Source organism: Mesoplodon mirus, assembly GCF_964341445.2.
Source record: "Mesoplodon mirus genome assembly, chromosome: X".
Lineage (NCBI taxonomy): Eukaryota > Metazoa > Chordata > Mammalia > Artiodactyla > Ziphiidae > Mesoplodon > Mesoplodon mirus.
This window is the reverse complement of record NC_138981.1, coordinates 34196789-34219631: the sequence shown is the minus strand read 5'-3', so window position 1 is coordinate 34219631 and position 22843 is coordinate 34196789. Positions and strand designations below refer to the sequence as shown.

The following is a 22843-nucleotide window of genomic DNA, read 5'->3' as shown; positions in this document are numbered from 1 at the left end:
ACACCCCAAAACACACCACCGGATGTGGTCCTGCCCACCACAAAGGCAAGATCCAGCCTCATCAACCAGAACGTAGGCACCAGTCCCCTTCATCAGGAAGCCTACACAACCTGCTGAACCAACCTTAGCCACTGGGGGCAAACACCAAAAACAATGGGAATGAAGAACCTGCAGCCTGTGAAAAGGAGACCCCCAAACATAGTAAGTTAAGCAAAATGAGGAGACAGAGAAACACACAGCAGATGAAGGAGCAAGGTAAAAACCCACCAGACTAAACAAATGAAGAGAAAATGGGCAGTCTACCTGAAAAAGAATTTAGAGTAATGATAGTAAAGATGATCCAAAATCTTGGAAATAGAATGGAGAAAATACAAGAAATGTTTAACAAGGACCTACAAGAACTAAAGAGCAAATAAATAATGATGAACAACACAATAAACGAATCCTATGTCTATATCATTATATGAGTACATGTGTTTCCTAGTGAAATCATAATAATAATTAACTGAGGCTAAGTCTTTTAGAAAATACCTCAGTAAATCAAAATATTCCCCATAGTACATGCTGTTACTGACCCACTCAGATCCACTGAAGCAGACAGAAGCACTAATCTGCATAAAATTGCCCTCTGTTGAGGGGACCCCATTCTCAAACACCTCCTCAAGGAAGCTACGCCCACCCTACTATACCCAAGGACAGCTCACAATGACTCAAGGCAGGAACAACAACATGGTATAATTTATGCTCAAAAGACCCTAGGTATCAGGCTGAGAGTAAACTTTATTTGAAACACATTATTTCTGAGTTCTCTCTTCTGCCCTCTCCTGCTTTCCTCATATTGTGCAGGTTTCTCCCAAAAGAACATTCTCCAAAAATCACATGTGTTGGGATTCCTGTCTCAGAATCTGCTTCTGGGGAAGCCCACCCAAGACATTCCCAAATCAAAAGTAAAAAAGGAAATAAATGCAGTTAAAGTAGTTCAATGTTTTGCTATTTTCATACATGAAAAGTCATTTAAGTCACTAAAAGAACCTAAAGAGTAAAGAAAAAAATTCTGGCTCTACAGGCACCATGCTCTGTTTCACACTGTTTGAGGAAGTGAACTTTACCTCTGTTCTTCTTTCTGCGGGCGCACATTTCTTAAATATTTAATGTATCCTGCATAATACTTTTCATGTGCTTTCTTTTCTATTTTTTCAAATTTAGTATATGCAAAATCAGGATGCACAAAGTTATATCTTGGAATCTTTGTGAAAATCGTCCTACAATATGAGCAAGACATGTTAATATTTAGGTGTATATATATGCATTTATTCAATCAGTATTTACTGAGGGCCTCCTATGCCAGGAGTTGGGCACAGAATGGTGAACAGGACAGATTCTAGTCCTTTTATATACCAAGACATTATTACATGTAGAAATAGAATGATATCTAATTTTCTTCTTAACCTAATCACAGGAAATCCCTAAGATCATTGGGAAGAAGTAGCACCTACCCTAAACCCACTCTTGGAGTATTAGTCAAGTAGGCAATTTGCGCAATTCTAGATTACAGATGGAACTAGATCTGAATCTGATTAGTGTTTCCTAATAGTTAATTACTTTTAGATCACTGGGATCAAAATCATAAAAGAATATATAGAATAATGAATCCTTTTGTTAAATCATGCTTTCTTAATATCTCAGAGCTTATGAAATAACCATCAGCAATAAATCTATACAGAGAAAAAAAATCCAAAGAAGAACTGCAAACTACTCTACAACTCACATTCACTCAACTGGGTGCATGCACTTCCTTTCACCTACCACATATTTTCCATAAAAACAAAAAGTACAATTATTCACATCTTTTGGCCTTAGGCTACCTCAGTCTTCAGCAAATTTTATTAATCATTGAGATTCTCACCCTTAATAATTAACTCCTAAGTATAAACCTAGTAGTCATATACAGTCAAATGAAATTTAATCTAATATCTAATATTTCTTCCTGTTTTTGATAATTCCTCAGTGGTAACAGTAATACAGCTTGAACTGAGTTAAAGTCTTTAAGAGATTGAGGCAATAAGAGAGAAACAAATGCTTTGTTACTCAGATAGTTGTTGATATATTTAAATCTCCCTTCAGGCTCTGGGATCCTTAACCACCTTTAGAACCTAGAAATAATTCCTATATCTGAAGTCCCTACCTCGGTAACAAGGAGAAAAGGAGGGACTTAAAAGAAATAGTACAGGAGGTGCCTGAAGTGACAAAGAGCTGGTTACTAGCATATCTAAATGCTTATCAGCTCTTTAAAGAATAAACTTTAAGAAATACCTCTGCAACTCTGAGTAGGTGGTTTTTTTTAAATGTGCAAAGTACAGACAACAAAAATTACTATGTAAATAAGGCATTTTTCCTCATTTATTAAAAAAAATTTTACTGAATGCCTACTATAACATACTATTCTAAACACAAGACATATACTGCATTAAATAAAACTAGACAAAAATTCTTATTTTCTTCTCAAAAATTGAAAAGGTAAAAAGCATTAAAAAAACCCCAGCAATTATAATTACCAACAACTTAATACACTATAAAATTTCATTACTTAAATTTTCATTACTATTTGCTAGCCAGAAAATAACTGGACTAAATTTTGTATTTCTGTTAGCATGGAAAAGAGTAAATTGAGAAAAATAATTATGGCCATGGGATGCTTATGTTAGCCTTCTTCAAAAAAATCCTGACATTTTGAGATCATCTGATTAATACTTAGGAAAAAAATGTTAATGTTGAATTAACACATTATATCTCTACATAGATATATTTGTATAAGCATAGGAAAGAATTGAAAATGATACATTTAAAAATTATTTCCAGGGCTTCCCTGGTGGCACAGTGGTTGAGAGTTCGCCTGCCGATGCAGGGGACACGGGTTCGTGCCCCAGTCCGGGAGGATCCCACATGCCACGGAGCAGCTGGGCCCATGAGCCATGGCCGCTGAGCCTGCACGTCCGGAGCCTGTGCTCCACAACGGGAGAGGACACAACAGTGAGAGGCCCGCATACTGCAAAAAAAAAAAAAAAAAAAATTATTTCCAGCAGCTACCTCTGTAGGGTGGGATGAGTTTTCCTTTTATTATACTGTATAATTATTTTAAATGGAGTCTGCATAATTTTTATGTTTGTGTGTTTTACGGTACTTGTCAAGTAAAAAAAGAGAGATAAAGACTGCTGTGGATGGAATTTGTAAAATAAAATCATAAAACAGACTATATAAAAACCCAGAATTTTTCAATTGTGGATAATAAAACAATTATGGACTAAAAAATCAAATGGTATTTTAAGAAAATGACTATAAAAGTAAGTGAACTTGAAGACTCACCAAAGGTAAAGAGACAAGTAGAGAAAGCCCAGGGACATGGTCAAGTTTAGACAGTTAAACAAGCAGACAGAAAAGAAACCCAGTTCATCCTCAAATGTATAAAACCATTCCTGAGCTAATGGCCCAAATAAAGATGTCAGGTTGACTGGGTTTATTCTCACTAAGCATTGACATGGTAGTAATTTCTTTGAAAATGGGATAATTTTTAAATTGAGGCTTACTATCACTCATAGTCCTTATAATTGGGGAGGTTTTAGTTCACTTTGGTAAAGGTTATTGGAAATGTGATTTTGAGGGGATTGAACAAAGATGATAGCATAGGGATGAAGATAATGACAATGAAGATGAGAACAACTTGTTTATCACAGTTTAAAATTTTTAATCTTAGATAATTTCAGGCTCTCAGCCATAATTAATGAACATGACTACTCTGAGGACTGTATACATTTCCAAAAGTGATTATTTCTATTATTCTTCTCTACTTGTTAGCAGCATATTTTAAGAATCATCTGGTAAACCATTCACAAGTCCTGGCAAGTATGCAATAGAGATGAGAGGTTAGATGACAGCATTCAGCAACCACTCCTCTGATGTAAAAGAAAAAAAAAAAGGGCTTCCCTGGTGGCACAGTGCTTGAGAGTCTGCCTGCCGATGCAGGGGACACGGGTTCATGCCCCAGTCCGGGAAGATCCCACATGCCACGGAGCGGCTGGGCACGTGAGCCATGGCTGCTGAGCCTGCGCATCCGGAGCCTGTGCTCCGCAGCGGGAGAGGCCACAACAGTGAGAGGCCCGTGTACCGCAAAAAAAAAAAAAAAAAGAGAGAGAAAATTAAATTTTACTACTATTATTATTATTACCATCACTAATTTGTTACAGCAGGATCTGATAAGATATCTGCATGTCATGCTGGTTATTGTATCTTACAAAATTTCAGGTTCTTAATATAGCACATTACCTGAAATGTTTATGCTCTTCTCCAGACCAGATACTTGCAGCTTGGTCATTGGGAAAGGCTATCAGAGCATCCTTTATTAACTCCTTACTTGTGTTATGATTGTGAATGTGTGTCGTGGTTGATTGAAGCATTGCGACAGGTGCATGGTCCTTGTATTTTGCCAAGTTTTTCACCACAAACTGTCCCATAGGATTACTGATCAAAGGGGATATACCTTTTAGAGAACTGAATATTAAGTGTAAATATGGTTTTTTTGAATTTCCATGAATTAATTACTACACTAGACCACTGGTTCCAACTTAAAGCTAAATCCCTAAGCAAATTCAGAAAATATGAATAATTCATTTAATAAATGGATCTACATAAAACAATTTAGCAAAATAATGCATGCATAAGTAATAAAAATGCATGCAAAAAAACTAAAACACGGTAACTTGAAGGACTGGGTTGGCACACATGAAACTGAAATTTTTATACATTAAAGAGAGTTGAATATCAGCAATTGCATATGGTTCAATGTATAAGAGATAACTGAGAATTAGTTGAAACAGCAGCAACCAGAAAATCCATGGAATGGTCACAACCAGTTTACATTATAGACTCAAACAAAGAAGTAAAAGAATAAAATATAAAAACCATTAAAATATTTAATAAATTTTATAGATCATTGCTATAGATATTGCTATAGATTTTATAGATCAGTGCTAGTCAAAGTGAGATCCTCAAAATGGCAGCATCAGCATCTACTGGAAACATGTTAGAAATACAAATCTTTGGGCTCCAACAAAGACCTACTTAATAATCAATGCTGGGACATAGGGCAGTCCTAGATGCACACAAAAGTTGAGAACCATTACATTAGACCACATTTGATATATACAGCTAAGCATTAGTATGTTAAGATAATCCTGTATTAACCAAAAATAGATAAATAAATGGTAAGCACCCCCAATAGCATACCAGGATTAATTTTCATCACAACTTTCTTGGTGGAAGGTTTGCAGACACTACTGAAATATAAACATATCTGATGGAGAGTCTTCAGGGACGAAGACTGCAAATTTTCATCTGTCACTGAGCCAATAATCTCTATAAATTGCTTCACTTTAAAGACTCCAACTTGATGTGGAATGAATAAACATGTCACATTCTGAAAAAAGAAGAAAAGTGACCAATTGCTATAGGCTGAATGTTTGTGAACACCTAAAACTCATATTTTCTTTTTTGTTTTTTGCCTTTTTTTTGCCACGCTGCGCGGCACACGGGATCTTAGCTCCCCACCAAGGGATTGAACCCACACCCCCTGAAGTGGAACTGTGGAGTCTCAACCACTGGACTGCCAGGGAAGTCCCTGAAACTCATATGTTAAATCCTCGTATGTTAATAACTCATATGTTAATGCCCTATGGCAGGGGTCCTCAACCCCTGGGCCACAGACTAGTACCGGTCCCAGTCCGGTCCATAGCCTGATAGGAACCGGGCCACACAGCAGGAAGTGAGCGGCGGGCAAGCAAGTGAAGCTTCATCTGTATTTACAGCTGCTCCTCATCACTCGCATTACCGCCTGAGCTCCGCCTGTCAGATCAGCAGCAGCATTAGATTCTCACAGGAGCCCGAATTCTACAAGTAAACTCTGCATGCGAAGGATCTAGGTTGCACGCTTCTTATGAGAATCTAATGCCTGATGATCTGAGGTGGAGCTGAGGTGGTGATGCTAGTGGTGGGGAGCGGCTGCAAATACAGATTATCATTAGCAGAGAGGTTTGACTGCACAGAGACCATAATAAATTAATTGCTTGCAGACTCATATCAAAACCCTATCAGTGGGCTTCCCTGGTGGCACAGTGATTGAGAGTCCGCCTGCCGATGCAGGGGATGCGGGTTTGTGCCCCAGTCCGGGAAGATCCCACATGCTGCGGAGCGGCTGGGCCCGTGAGCCATGGCCGCTGAGCCTGCGCGTCTGGAGCCTGTGCTCCGCAACGGGAGAGGCCACAACAGTGAGAGGCCTGCGTACCGCAAAAAACAACAACAACAACAAAAAAAACCCTATCAGTGAGTGGCAAGTAAAAACAAGCTCAGGGCTCCCACTGATTCTGCATTATGGTGAGTCGTATAATTATTTCATTATATATTACAACATAATAATAGAAATAAAGTGCACAATAAATGTAATGTGCTTGAATCATCCCGAAACCATCCCCCCACCACCCTGATCCGTGGAAAAATTATATTCCACGAAACCGGTCCCTGGTACCAAAAAGGTTGGCGACCGCTGCCCTACAGGATAGAATTAGGAGATCAGAGCCCTTGTTAAAGAGGGTCCACAGAGCTCCCTAGCCCCTTCCACCATGTGAGGATACCACAAGAAGTCTGTGACCAGGAAGAGGGCCCACACCTGACCATGCTGGTACCCCAATCTGGGACGTCCAGCCTCCAGAACTGTTAGAAATAAATTTCTGTTGTTTATAAATTGTGCAGTCTATGGTATTTTCTTACAGCAGCCCAAATGGATTAAGAAAAACTATTGTACTGTTAGTACAAAATAAAAAGCAAATCAAAAAATATTGCTTACAAATCTTTAAGGAAAGCTAATTTATCGTGGTGATATGAAAGTCTTTAGAAATATCATATACAGCATTGACAAACCTTCAAGATACACATTATTGGAAAATTATCTAAGAAAAAATTAAGATTAATGGTACTGAAGCACTCCCAGAACAGCAGATTAAAGACCTCCAAATAGTTACTCATCCACAAACGGAAAGAGAACACTAGGAAAATTGTCAAAATCAACTTCTCGTATATTTGAAAATTACCTAAAATATTGCAAAAGTCCAAAGAGTATTTATTTTTTTTAAATGGCTGAATTCTAAACAAGTAACAGGCTTTGTGGCATTTTTACCTACTGTAATCACATCCTCTTATTCCAGCTTCGTGCTCTCCTTGAAAAACAACAGCCTTGCAACTATGGTAACTGTGAAAATGATGAGCCTAGCAGCCATCGAGGGAGAATCGGTCTAAAACTCTCCAAAAACCCCATCCCCAGAGAAGTGCTCATATGTGTTCTGTCTGAAAGCTAGCTGAAAAGCCTAGTTTGAGAGCATGGCTTTAACTGACCTGATTCAGAGCTCACTCTGTGTGAACAACTCTCTCCCTAGGGTTTTGCCACCCTCCCCTTGAAAAAGAATCAGCTGCAATTGTTAAACGTCACAACGACCTAAGATAGCATTAGCATTTAAGGCTAATAAGAAATAAGAGGATAAACAAACAAAGCCAAAAATGTTCAGAGGGTATTAGAAAAGCTCTGACATATTCCTGGCAATCTGGATTGCCACACACATGTGCAAGAGAGTGTATATCCCCAGGAAGGATTTGAGAAAGATCTAATCTGGCACCTCTGGCTGACGTTGGGACTCTGTACAAGGAGGACTTGAAGCCATAAAGAGTTATAAACTACCTGGTAGAACACTGAAGTCATGGCCCACCCAACACATTTATACAGAGGTACTCAGCAAAGGCTGTGAGACATATGGAATCAAGGAATTTAAGGGAGTCTCTGCCCAATCATTAGCTGACCACTAAATTAACTGAGCAACACTTGATTGTCTGCACACAGCAAAGAAAACAACCTTTACAGAATTAGCCTAGAAAGTCACTAAACAAATAAAACAACAACAACAAAGAGCAAAACTCCTGTGGGAGATCTGATTTCCAGAGTTGTCAAATTATATTATTTAAAATGCTGAGTTTTCAACAAAAAATTACTGGACACTCAAAGAAGTAGGAAGTTACAGCCAATACACAAGAGAGAGGCAGTAAACAGAAACTGTCCCTGAGGAAAAACAACTGTTGGACCTATTAAACAAAGACAGTAAATACACTACTATAAATATGTTCAAAGGACTGAAGAAAAACATGTCTAAAGACTTAAAGGAAATATGAGAACAACATCTCACAAAATCGAGCATATCAATAAAGTACAGAAATTATTAAAAAGAATAAAGACAAGGGAATGTAGGAAACTCACGAATATGTGGAAATTAAACAATACACTCCTAAGCAACTAATGGGTCAAAGAAGAAATCTCAAAGGAAATTAGAAACTACTTTGAGATGAAGAAAAACTAAAACTCAACATACCAAAACTTACGGAATGCAGCAAAAGCAGTGATTAGAAGTAAATTTATAGCAGTAAGCACCTATATTAAAAAAGACAAAGGCCTTTGTCATGTAATACATGAAATAGAGAATAGAAAACAACAGAGAAAATCAATGAACCTGAAACTATGTCTTTGAAATGATTAATGATATTGAAAAAAAACTTGAGCTAGACACACCAAGCCAACAACGACAATAAAAACTCAAGTTCTTAAAATCAGGAATAAAAGAGAGGACATCTTTACCAACTCTACATCAATAAAAAGGAGTATGAAGGAATACAATGAACAATCATATGCCAACCAATTAGATAACCTATATGACATGGACAAATCGTCAGAAAGACACAAACTTCTGAAAATGGTTCTAGAAGAAACAGAAAATCTGAATAGCCTAGGATAACAAGAGATTAAAGTAGGAATTTTTAAACTTCTGACAAAGAGAAGTCCAGAACCAGATGGCTTTGATGAATTTTACTGAACATTTAAAGAATTAGCACCAGTTCTACAAAACTACTCCAAAAATTAAAGGGAACACTTTCCAAATCCTTCCATGATACCAGTTTTAGTCTAATGTAAAAAGTAAAGACATTCAAGAAAAGAAGACTACAGACTAATGTCCTTTATGAATATATATGCAAAACTCTACCAAATATTATCAAATTGAATTCAGCAACACATACAAAGGATTATTCACACTATGTACAACTATGTAAAACTCCTCTGCCATATAACATCACATATTCGGTCTTGGGAAGAAGTTTTCGGATTAGACTTCAAAAGCACATACAACAAAAGTAAAAAATAGACAAGACTGCATCAAACTAAAAACCTTCTGTTCAGCAAAAGAAACAGTCAACATAGTGAAGAGACATCCTACAGAATGGGAAAAATACTTGTGAACCATTTAACTGATATAGGGTTAATATGCAAAATATATAAGGAATTCATACAAATCAAAAGCAAACTAATAATCTGGTTAAAAAAATGGGCAGGTGCAGTGGAAACATGGTGGCGGGCATGGAGTGAGCCGCTCCGCGTCGCTGCTGCACCTGCAGTGTGCCTCGGTAGTGGTGAGTCCTGGTACAAGACCACAGTTTGATAAGCCGTCTCCTACTGCATAAGGATGGCCAACCTCAGCATGAGACAGACCTCTGGACATTGATGGCTTAAGGTCTTCCTATAAAAATCTACTACTGGACAGACCTTCAAGAAATACACCTACATGTGGAACAACTCCTACAGAACACCTACTGAACGCTGGCAGAAGACCTCAGACCTCCCAAAAGGCAAGAAACTCCCCACGTACCTGGGTAGAGTAAAAGAAAAAAGAAAAAAACAGGGACAAAAGAATAGGGACCGGACCTGCACCAGTGGGAGGGAGTTGTGAAGGAGGAAAGGTTTCCACACACTAGTAAGCCCCTTCGCGGGAGGAGACTGCGGGTGGCGGAGGCGGAGAGCTTCGGGGCCACGAGGAGAGCGCAGCAACAGGGGTACGGAGGGGAAAGTGGAGAGATTCCCGCACAGAGGATCAGTGCCGACCGGCACTCACCAGCCCTAGAGGCTTGTCTGCTCACCCGCCGGGCGGGCGGGGCTGGGAGCTGAGGCTCGGGCTTCGGTCGGAGCGCAGGGAGAGGACCAGCGGCATGAACACAGCCTGAAGGGGGCTAGTGCGCCACAGCTAGCCGGGAGTGAGTCCGGGAAAAAGTCTGGACCTGCCGAAGAGGCAAGAGACTTTTTCTTCCCTCTTTGTTTCCTGGTGCGCGAAGAGAGGGGATTAAGAGCGCTGCTTAAAGGAGTTCCAGAGACGGGCTATCAGCGCGGACCCCAGAGACAGGCATGAGATGCTAAGGCTGCTGCTGCGCCACCAAAAAGCCTGTGTGCGAGCACAGGTCACTCTCCACACCTCCCCTCCCGGGAGCCTGTGCAGCCCGCCACTGCCAGGGTCCTGGGATCCAGGGACAACTTACCCGGGAGAACGCACAGTGGCCTCAGGCTGGTGCAACGTCATGGCGGCCTCTGCCGCCGCAGGCTCGCCCCGCACTCCGCACCCCTCCCTCCCCCCGGCCTGAGTGAGCCAGAGCCCCCACAGCAGCTGCTCCTTTAACCCCGTCCTGTCTGGGCAAAAACAGACACCCTCGCACGACCTACACGCAAAGGCGGGGCCAAATCCAAAGCTGAGCCCCGGGAGCTGTGAGAGCAAAGAAGAGAAAGGGAAATTTCTCCCAGCAGCCTCAGGGGCAGCGGATTAAATCCCCACAATCAACTTGATGTACCCGGCACCTGTGGAATACGTGAATAGACAACGAATCACCCCAAATTGAGGCGGGGAATTTTGGGAGCAACAATATATATATATTTTTCCTTTTTCTATTTTTGTGAGTGTGTATGTGTATGCTTCTGTGAGTAATTTTGTCTGTATAACTTTGCTTTTACCATTTCTCCTAGGGTTCTGTCTGCCCGTTTTTGTTTTTCTTCTTTTAGTATAGCTTTGAGCACTTCTTATCATTGGTGGATTTGTTTTTTGGTTTGGTTGCTCTCTTCCTTCTTTTTATTACTCTTTAATTTTCTTATTTTTAATAATTACTTTTTTATTTTAATAACTTTATTAAATTTTATTTTTAAAAATTTTTTGTTCTTTCTTTTTCTCCTCCCTTTTATTCTGAGCCATGTGGCTGACAGTACCTTGGTGTTCTGGCCAGGTACCAGGCCTGTGCCTGAGGTGGGAGAGCCAAGTTCAGGACACTGGTCCACCAGGGCAATGGTAATATCAAACACCAGTCCCACCAGCTGGACGTGGTCCACCAGATCCACGTAATATCAAACAGAAAAAATCTCCCAGAGATCTCCATCTCAACACCAAGACCCAGCTCCATTCAATGACCAGCAAGCTACAGTGCTGGACACCCTATGCCAAACGATTAGCAAGACAGGAACACAACCCCACCCACTAGCAGAGAGGCTGCCTAAAAATCATAAGGTGACAGACACCCCAAAACATACCACCGGACACAGACCTGCCCACCAGGAAGACAAGATCCAGCCTCATCTATCAGAACACAGGTATTAGTCCCCTCCACCAGGAAGCTTACACAACCCACTGAACCAACCTTACCCACTGGGGACAGACACCAAAAACAACGGGAACTACGAACCTGCAGCCTGCAAAAAGGAGACCCCAAAAATAGTAAGTGAAGCAAAATGAGAAGACAAGGAAACACACAGCAGATGAAGGAGCAAGGTAAAAACCCACCAGACCTAACAAATGAAGAGGAAATAGGCAGTCTACCTGAAAAAGAATTCAGAGTAATGAGAGTAAACATGATCCAAAATCTTGGAAATAGAATGGAGAAAATACAAGAAACGTTTAACAAGGAAATAAAAGAACTAAAGAGCAAACAAACAATGATGAACAACACAATAAATGAAATTAGAAATTCTCTAGAAGGAATCAATAGCAGAATAACTGAGGCAGAAGAACGGATAAATGACCTAGAAAATAAAATAGTGAAAATAACTACCACAGAGCAGAATAAAGAAAAAAGAGTGAAAAGAATTGAGGAGAGTCACAGAGACCTCTAGGACAACATTAAATGCACCAACATTCAAATTATATGGGTCCCAGAAGAAGAAGAGAAAAAGTAAGGGAATTTGAAGAGATTATAGTTGAAAACTTCCCTAATATGGGAAAGGAAATAGTTCATCAAGTAGAGGAAGTGCAGAGAGTCCCATATAGGATATATCCAAGGAGAAACATGACAAGACACATTAATAAAACTATCAAAAATTAAATACAAAGAAAACATATTAAAAGCAACAAGGGAAAAACAACAAATAGCATACAAGGGAATCCCCATAAGGTTAACAGCTGATCTTTCAGCAGAAACTCTGCAAGCCAGAAGGGACTGGCAGGACATATTTAAAGTGATGAAAGGGAAAAAACCTACAACCAAGATTACTCTACCCAGCAAGGATCTCATTCAGATTCGACAGAGAAATTAAAACCTTTACAGACAAACAAAAGCTAAGAGAATTCAGCACCACCAAACCAGCTTTATAACAAATGCTAAAGGAACTTCTCTAGGCAGGAAACACAAGAGAAGGAAAAGACCTACAATAACAAACTCCAAACAATTAAGAAAATGGTAACTGGAACATACATATCGATAATTACCTTAAATGTAAATGGATTAAATGCTCCAACCAAAAGACACAGACTGGCTGAAGGGATACAAAAAAAAGACCCGTACATATGCTGTCTACAAGAGATCCACTTCAGACCTAGGAACACATACAGACTGAAAGAGAGGGGATGGAAAAAGATACTCCATGCAAATGGAAATCAAAAGAAAGCTGGAGTAGCAATTCTCATATCAGACAAAATAGACTTTAAAATAAAGACTATTACAAGAGACAAAGGACGACACTTCATAATGATAAAGGGATCAATCAAAGAAGATATAACAACTGTAAATATTTATGCACCCAACATAGGAGAAAAGCAATACATAAGGCAAATACTAACAGGCACAAAAGGGGAAATTGAAAGTAACACAATCATAGTAGGGGACTTTAACACCAACAGGCCAATCACAAGCACTGAAGTTGAAACTGTGATTAAAAATCTTCCAACAAACAAAAGCCCAGAACCAGACTGCTTCACAGGCAAATTCTATCAAACATTTAGAGAAGAGCTAACGCCTATGCTTCCCAAACTCTTCCAAAATATAGCAGAGTGAGGAACACTCCCAAACTCATTCTACAAGGCCACCATAACCCTGATACCAAAACCAGACGAAGATGTCACAAAGAAAGAAAACTACAGGCCAATATCACTGATGAACATAAATGCAAAAATCCTCAAAAAAATACTAGCAAACGGAATGCAACAGCACATTAAAAGGATCATGCACCATAATCAAGTGGGGCTTATTCCAGGAATGCACAGATTCTTCAAATACACAAATCAATCAATGTGATACACCATATTAACAAATCGAGGAACAAAAAACATATGATCATCTCAATAGATGCAGAGAAAGCTTTCGACAAAATTCAACACCCATTTATGATAAAAACCCTCCAGAAAGTAGGCATAGAGGGAATTATCTCAACATAATAAAGGCCATATATGACAAACCCACAGCCAACCTCGTCCTCAATGGTGAAAACCTGAAACCATTTCCACCAAGATAAGGAACAAGACAAGGTTGCCCACCCTCACCACTATTATTCAACACTGTTTGGGAAGTTTTAGCCACAGCAATCAGAGAAGAAAAAGAAATAAAAGGAATCAAAATTGGAAAAGAAGAAGCTGTCACTCTTTGCAGATGACCTGATACTATACATAAAGAATCCTAAAGATACTACCAGAAAACTACTAGAGCTAATCAATGAAGTTGGTAAAGTAGCAGGATACAAAATTAATGCACAGAAATCTCTGCATTCCTATACACTAATGATGAAAAATCTGAAAGAGAAATTAGGGAAACATTCCCATTTACCATTGCAACAAAAAGTCTAAAATACTTAGGAATAAACCTACCTCAGGAGAAAAAAGACCTTTATGCAGAAAACTGTAAGACACTGATGAAAGAAATTAAATATGATACAAATAGATGGAGCGATATACCATGTTCTTGGATTGGAAGAATCAACACTGTGAAAATGACTATACTACCCAAAGCAATCTACAAATTCAATGCAGTCCCTATCAAACGACCACTGGCATTTTTCACAGAACTAGAACAAAAAATTTCACAATTTGTATGGAAATACAAAAGACCCCAAATAGCCAAAGCAATCCTGATAAGGAAAAACAGAGCTGGAGGAATCAGGCTCCCTGACTTCAGACTATACTACAAAGCTACAGTAATCAAGACAGTATGTTACTGGCACAAAAACAGAAATATAGATCAATGGAACAGGATAGAAAGCCCAGAGATAAACCCATGCACATATGCTCACCTTATGTTTGATAAAGGAGGCAAGAATATACAGTGGACAGAAGACAGCCTCTTCAATAAGTGGTGCTGAGAAAACTGTACAGCTACATGTAAAAGAATGAAATTAGAACACTCCCTAACACCATACACAAAAATAAACTCAAAATGGATTAGAGACCTAAATGTAAGGCCAGACATTATCAAACTCTTAGAGGAAAACATAGGCAGAACACTCTATGACATAAATCACAGCAAGATCCTTTTTGACCCACCTCCTAGAGAAATGGAAATAAAAACAAAAATAAACAAATGGGACCTAATGAAAATTAAAAGATTTTGCACAGCAAAGGAAACCATAAATAAGACAAAAAGACAACCCTCAGAATGGGAGCAAATATTTGCAAATGAAGCAACTGACAAAGGATTAATCTCCAAAATTTATAAGCAGCTCATGCAGTTCAATATCAAAAAAACAAACAACCCAATCCAAAAATGGGCAGAAGACCTAAATAGACATTTTTCCAAAGAAGATATACAGATTGCCAACAAACACATGAAAGGATGCTCAACATCACTAATCATTAGAGAAACGCAAATCAAAACTACATTGAGGTATCACCTCACTCCGGTCAGAATGGCCATCATCAAAAAATATAGAAACAGGGGCTTCCCTGGTGGCGCAGTGGTTGAGAGTCTGCCTGCCAATGCAGAGGACACAGGTTCGGGCCCTGGTCTGGGAGGATCCCACATGCCGCGGAGCAGCTGGGCCCGTGCGCCACAACTACTGAGCCTGCGCGTCTGGAGCCTGTGCTCCACAACAGGAGAGGCCGCGACAGTGAGAGGCCCACGCAGCGCGATGAAGAGTGGCCCCCGCTCGCCGCAACTAGAGAAAGCCCTTGCACAGAAACGAAGACCCAACGCAGCCAAATAAATAAATAAAATAAATTTATAAAAAAAAAAAAAATATATATATATATATATATATATATATATATAGAAACAATAAATGCTGGAGAGGGTGTGGAGAAAAGGGAACCCTCTTGCACTGTTGGTGGGAATGTAAATTGATACAGCCACTATGAAGAACAGTATGGAGGTTCCTTAAAAAACTACAAATAGAACTACCATATGACCCAGCAATCCCGCTACTGGGCATATACCCTGAGAAAACCATAATTCAAAAAGAGTCATGTACCACAGTGTTTTTTGCAGCACTATTTACAATAGCCAGGACATGGAAGCATCAAGTGTCCATCAACAGATGAATGGATAAAGAAGATGTGGCACATATATACAATGGAATATTACTGAGCCATAAAAAGAAACAAAATTGGGTTATTTGTAGTGAGGTGGATGGACCTAGAGACTGTCATACAGAGTGAAGTAAGTCAGAAAGAGGAAAACAAATACCGTATGCTAACACATATATATGGAACCTAAAAAAAAAAAATGGTTATGAAGAACCTAGGGTCAGGATGGGAATAAAGACGCAGACCTACTACAGAATGGACTTGAGGACATGGGGATGGGGAAGGGTAAGATGGGACAAAGTGAGAGAGTGGCATGGACATATATACACTACCAAATGTAAAATCGATAGCTAGTGGGAAGCACCCGCATAGCACAGGGAGATCAGCTCGGTGCTTTGTGACCACCTAGAGGGGTGGGATAGGGAGGGTGGGAGGGAGACGCAAGAGGGAGGAGATATGGGGATATATGTATATGTATAGCTGATTCACTTTGTTATAAAGCAGAAACTAACACACCATTGTAAAGCAATTATACTCCAATAAAGATTAAAAAAAAAATAAATCTACTAAAAAAAAAGTCGGCAGAGGACCTGAATAGACATTTCTCTGAAAAAGACATATGAATGACAAACAGTATACGAAAAGGTGCTCAACGTCACTAAGCATCAGGGAAATGCAAATCAAAACCTCAATGAACTATTACTTCACACCTGTTGAAATGGTCATTTATTGAAAAAATAAGATAACAAAGGTTGGTGAGGTTATGGAGAAAAGGGAACCTCTTATTTGCTGTTGTTGGGAATGTAAACTGATACAGCAATTAGGGAAAATATTATGAAGGCTCCTCAAAAAAGTAGAAATATAACTACCTTATGACCCAGCAATCCCCCTTCTGAGTATATAACCAAAGGAAATGAAATCAGTATCTCCAAGATATATCTGCATTCCCATGTTCATTGCAGCATTATTTGCCATAGCCAAGAGTCAAAAACAATCTCAATGTTCACCAATTAATGAATACAAATAATATAGTACACACACAATGGAATATTATTCCGCCTTAAAAAAGAAGGAAATCCTGCCATTTGTGACAACATGGATGAACCTGGAGGACATTATGCTGAGTGAAACAAGCCAGACACAGAAAGACAAATAGTTCATGAATCTTATATGTGGCATATACGTGGAATCTAAAATAGTCAAACTCATAGAAGGAGAGAGTAGAATGGTGGCTGCTGGGGCAGGGAGGGGGCGGAAATTGGGAGATGTTGGTCAAAAGAGTACAAAGTTTCAGTTACTCAAGATGAGTAAATTTTGGAGATCTAATGTATAGCATGATGACTATAATTAACAGTACTATATTGTATACCTGCAGTTTGGTAAGAGGGTAAAAACAAACTGTAACAATGTGAGGTGATGAATATGTTAGTTAGCTTGATTGTGGTGATCATTACACAATGTACACATATATCCAAACAGTTGTACACCTTAAATATATACAATTCCTATTTGTCAATTATACCTCAATAAAGCTGAGGACAAAAAAAAAAAAATGTTGAGGATAAGATTGGGGAAGTGTGGGGCAATTATAATCTAGATATTTACTGCCACATCCCTTCAGAGCACCTTGATCTGTATTAGAAGTTCTAGTTTCCTTTTGTTTTATTACATACTTTTCCTATAGTAAAAACTACATACATACATACATAAGAAACCTTACCCATACAAAAACTTCTACATGAATGTTTATAGCAGCATTCTTCACAACAGCCAAAAGGTGGAACAAATGCAAATGGCCATCAACTGATGAACGGATAAACAAAAGGTAGTATAGCCATACCATGGAATATAATTTGGCCATAAAAAGGAATGAGGTAATGATACCTATTTCAACATTGACAAATATTGAAGATATTACGCTAAATCAAAGAAACCAAAGTCCACATATTATATGATTGTATTCATATGCCATGTCAAGAACAGGGGAATTTAGAGGGATAGAAAATAGATTAGTGGTTACCAGGGGCTGAGAAATGGGGAGCAAGGGGAGTGACCACTAATGGACATTGTGTTTCTTTTTGGGGTGATGAGAATGTTGTGGAATTCGTGCTGATAGCCACACAATTCTGTGAATATACTAATTACCACTGAATTGTATACTTTAAATGTGTAAATTTTATGGTGTGTGAATTATGCTTCAATATAGCTGGTATTAAAAGAAAAGAATAATCTTACCACACTTCCAAATATTCAAAGGCTATTTGACCAGCCTTTGGAAGTCATAGTTCTCCAGTGTCCCCCACATTTCCTACATTCACTTTTTAGTAATTTGAAACTTCAAAGTGCTCGAGAAATCCAGAAACGTAGAGGGCTAAAAATTATGTTAAGAAATTAACTATCAGCTATGGGGTTTTTTTTGGTTTTTTTGGGCCAAGCCACGCAGCATGCAGGATATCTTAGTTCCCCGACCAGGGATTGAACCCATGTCCCCTGCAGTGGAAGCACAGACTCTTAACCACTGGACCACCAGGGAAGTCCCTTATGGGGTTCTTTTTTGAGTTTGAAAATTTTATACAGCATAGGGTGTTCCCAGGAGCCCCTCTCAATGTAAAAGTCCCAAACTGGTTTCAGAGATGCACAAAAGTATATATTTCTTTTTATGCCCGGAAGATTATATGCTGACCTAAATTTAAGTGGCAAATATACTTCAGGTCTGTCTTGCATTATAGAAATTAAAAACCTTTGTGAACAGAACAATTTTCATTTAATAATGAAAGGAAAGACCCTTTATTATACCCTCTTTAAATGTTCCTTTCTCAACAGTGATTCATTATCTGCTCAGCCACATATTTATCAGCTGTCACCCATGTATCTTCTCTAAACACTCAGACTCCCCCTCTACACTCAAACTGAATTAAACTTTTCATATCATGTCCACTTAAATTGTTGGCCATCCTGCACATTTTCTCAACATAACCACTAGGAATAGCCCATCCCTAATCTACTGTTTCTAATTTTATGCCTACCATATATTAAAAAACATCCTATTGCTATCATTTTCCACTATATATTTCATGCTGTAAATTTTCTCTTGTTTCCTGGGTACTTAGCCCTTTCTTAAGATAATGCTAATTCAATTGAGGTTGGATGCCACAATAGGTTCTGAAACATTTTAGCTCGCAAAAGTAAAGCATCACAAAGGATGCAGGACATATCCTTCCACATTATAAATTCACCTTAGCCTGTGTTTCCTTTGTGCTATTATTTCCCATCTTTTCTGTAGCACTGCTATTTTCAGTCTTCCACTCATTTTGCTCCTCTCACCACTTTCTTTCTCAACTTCCACCTCCACTCTCTTATCCTGGTGTGAAGAGCTTCTGCAGGAAATTGGTAATCGGTGTCTTTCAAAGTCTTTTAACACTTGGAGCTGACTGCTAAGGGAAATTGACCAGATTCCTGTGATCCTTGTCAGTTTCTCTGATCAGAGAAAATCGGCTATGTTTTGAAAGATATGCAGGTTACTGGAGAAAATGAATTATGCTGGTAGGATTAAGAGACTTAGACTAAAGTCTAAGAAACCATTAAAAAGAAAGCGTTTTGCATAATGTGGTTAACGCTTGTTATTCTGTGAAGACTAATTAGCTCTATTAAAACTGTGGGAGGAGTGTCATTCTAATGAAGCAGGAAGAGTTATACATATGAACTGCATGCATTTAAACATGTATACAACAGTTCTTAACTGCAACTGGGAGAAAGCTTCCATCAATAACTTTATGAAACATATCACTATGCACTGGAGGAAAGATGATAACATAAGAACCTGAGGTGAAACTGAAGGCACTCATGTTTGCTACTGTTTAGAGCAAGGCTCAGCAAACTTTTTCTGTTAATTACCAGACAGTAAATATTTTAGGTTTTATGAAACCATACAACTCTCACAACTATTCAACTCTGCCCTTGTAGCATTAAAACATCTATAGACAATAGGCAACAAATAAGAGGGGCTACGTTCCAATAGCAGTTTACTTAAAACAAACAAACAACGACAACAACAACAAAAAGAAACAGGCGGCAGGCCGCCTGTGGACCATAGTCCGCCAACCCCTGGTTTAGAGGATCTGGGAAAGAGCTGTCTGAGTAGAGAGAAAGAGCAAAGCAGACTCTGACATCCACAAGCGGTCCTGGTGCTCACAGGTGTGCTTCGTCATTCAACTTTTCTGCTCTGCACCAGCAGTACAAGGCCTCGGTCAATTAAGTATCATCTGTTTCCAATTAGAAAATTCTACTGAACCTTCAAGGTCTGGCTCATATGTTACTATGATGGAAGACCTTTCTACCTGGCTGGAGTTTCTATATCACCTTGTTACAGATCTGTTTTAAGATACCTTGCATTCTTCTTGAACCGTACCTGTTTGTATGTCTTACACTTCCTAATGCATTAAAAAATTCTTACCTGGCGGAGCGCTGGCGGGAAGGAGGCGGCATAGAAGTTCATCCGCCGGGCCATGAACGGGCTGCTCCTGGCCGAGGCGCCGGTCGGCGCGGGCTGCGTCCGGGCCGGGCTCCCGCCGCTACCGCGCGGCCTCATAGGTTCGCTCACCGCGCGGGGCTCGTGGCCGGAGCTGGGGCGCATCCACAGCCCACGCAGCCGCAGCCGCAACCAGCGGGCCCAAGCCTCCGGCGTCCGGGACCAGCCCCTGTACGCCGCCCACCTTGACCCCGCCTGCCGCGCTGCCGTAGGCGGCGGTGGGCGGACGCGTCCCTGCTGTGCCAGCTGGGGGCGCTGTACGAGTCAATCCTGAACTATTGCAAGCACCTGTGACAAGACTGGTCCTCCCTGCGCTCAGCTCCTACCCACCCGACACTGGCCTATCTGATGACGACGAGCCTCCTGATACCAGCCTGCCCCTCAACCCGCCACCCTTCACTGTGCCCCAGACACACTATGCCCATGACCAGTGGTTGCAGGGCGCCTTCCACACCAGCCTCTGAAGAGCTGGCCTTGGGGGATGCATCCCTCAGCAAGTACTCAGACTGTAGTGCCCGCTTTCCCCCCACCACCTCACCTCACAGGAGTGTAAGACCTGGGCCTCTTGGTGGCAAAACTGCCACCACCCCCTCTCTCCTGTCTTGAGTTAGCTGGCACTGGGGCGGACACCTGGGTTCCAGCCTCTGCACATGGCACTGGACCTCCACTTCTCCCACATGTGTGCACCCAAGCTTGAACAACCTTCGGCAGCTCTGCGGTTGGGATGAGTTCCTGGTTCCCACCCCCTTTTCACCTTTTGCTGCTATCAGCAGCCGCTGGCTCAGGTGCATCCCATCTCTGGTCCCTGGGTTCTACTGCCCTAGACAAGGGCTCCAGGACCCATTCCTGCATCCACCCTCGTGTGGGAGGGCCAAAGCTCCATGCAGGATATTTAAGTTTAGGGGCCAACCTTCTGGGCACATAGGTAAATAAATATTCTCTCAGAAAAAAAAAAAATTCCTTAGAAGCAGCAACTGTGTTTTGTACTTTACATTCCCTACAGTGTCAAGTGCTTTTCCTGGCATATGAAAGACACTTAACAAATAATTATGGGTATTGTATAGGTACCAATACAAAAGTATTCATAACTAGGTCACAAAGGAGATAAAATTTATAAACACTGGTACAACAAATGTAGCTTTTAATCCTCTGCATGGCTTTTTAGCCAACCTTAAAATATTTGAAGCATGTGAAAGCACAGAATGATTCCCTGCATACATCCTTCATCTATCTTGCCCTTTTGAGGATCAATTTTAAAATGTGCAGTTTTTTTAAAGCGGTACATCACAGGAAGTGATTTGGATCGATTTTGCATAATACACTGAATCTCTGAATGTCCACCCATGAAACAAGGTGCAAAATTAAGGACCCTTCCTGGATCAAACTGTAATAAGACAGGAAGTCCTGAGCCTGTCAGGGCTAATTCTACTTTCTGAAATCGATCACCTGTAAAAGCAGTAATAGCTTTTTAACATTAGAAGTGTTTTGGGACGCCAGAATATATTTGCTCAGTCCAAATAGTGTCATCTGAAAGACTTGATGAGACATGGGTAGCTCATTCAATCTTTCATTCAACAAAGTTATTGAGTGCCAGGGCCTTCTTTGTGCCAGGGACTTTTCTAGGCCTTGGGGGTACAGCAGTGAATAAAATAGACAATGTCCTTGCTCTCATGGGTTTTACATTCTAGTGAGGTGACACTGAGAATAAAATAAATAGATAAGGTAGAGTAAGACAGCGTACAATGTCTTGGGGCTGCTCATTTATATGGGGAAGTCCCAAAAGACCTCTCTGATAGGGAGACGTGTGAGCAAAGATATAAGGGACTCTGGAAGCAAATCATGTGAAAAATCCAGAAAAAAAGTGTATTCTAAACAGAGAAAACAGCAAGTACAGAGACTCTAAGGTAGGAATGGCTTGGCATGCTCAAAAAAACCCCCCAGGAACGAAGTATGGCTGTGGAAGAGCAGTAGAAGAATGGTGAGAAATGATCAGACCTAAGATATACTTTTGAGGGTCCAGTTAACAAAATTTGCTGACGGATTGCATGTAGAATAGGAGATTGAACACGATAATGATAATGCTAATGGCATATATAATGGCATAAGCAACTGAAGTGATGGAATTTTCATTTCTTGAGACAGGAAAGACTTCAGGAGATATAGGTTATAGGGAAACCAATAGTTCTTTTTTTGGACATGTTAAGTTTGAGATGTCTAGTAGACATCCAGGTGGAAATGCCTTAATAGGTCACTTAATATATCTGTAACCTTAGAGTGAAGATGAAGGAGGAAGGATTGGAGTTTTGAGGGGAGAAGAGAAGCTGTGTGATACTAATCTCAAATCGAAAGAAAGTGAATGCACACAGGAACACAGCTGGAATGGCGAACACCAGGACTCGGTTGGGATTAGTGGTTATAGATATAAAGTGAAACCTCACAGCCTGGTTTTGTGTTTTTCGCCAGCACAACTAGCTTCCCAGGTGCAGCGCTAGAGTATGCTAAGAGTTGAATTTAAGCAGATTAGAGGTTTTCCACTCAGCCAAAATGGGAGTTGAGCCAAGAGATTTACATATACTTGGGAAAAGGTGATTAAAATAATGGATGGTGGAATATAAGCTGAGCAATAACATAAATATGAAGTTTT

At 40.1% G+C, this 22843-nt stretch overlaps 1 protein-coding gene across 1 annotated transcript in view; it reads right to left on the bottom strand.

Annotated features, from left to right (window-relative positions):
- Nucleotides 1-22843, bottom strand: part of CFAP47 (cilia and flagella associated protein 47) — a gene marked incomplete at both ends in the record, with an annotated part of 304526 nt that overhangs the window by 247122 nt on the left and 34561 nt on the right. Inside the window, 5 exon segments of the mRNA XM_082609208.1 lie at nucleotides 434-480; nucleotides 1110-1262; nucleotides 4321-4534; nucleotides 5281-5505; nucleotides 21418-21645. Coding sequence (XP_082465334.1) covers nucleotides 434-480; nucleotides 1110-1262; nucleotides 4321-4534; nucleotides 5281-5505; nucleotides 21418-21645 — 867 coding nt within the window.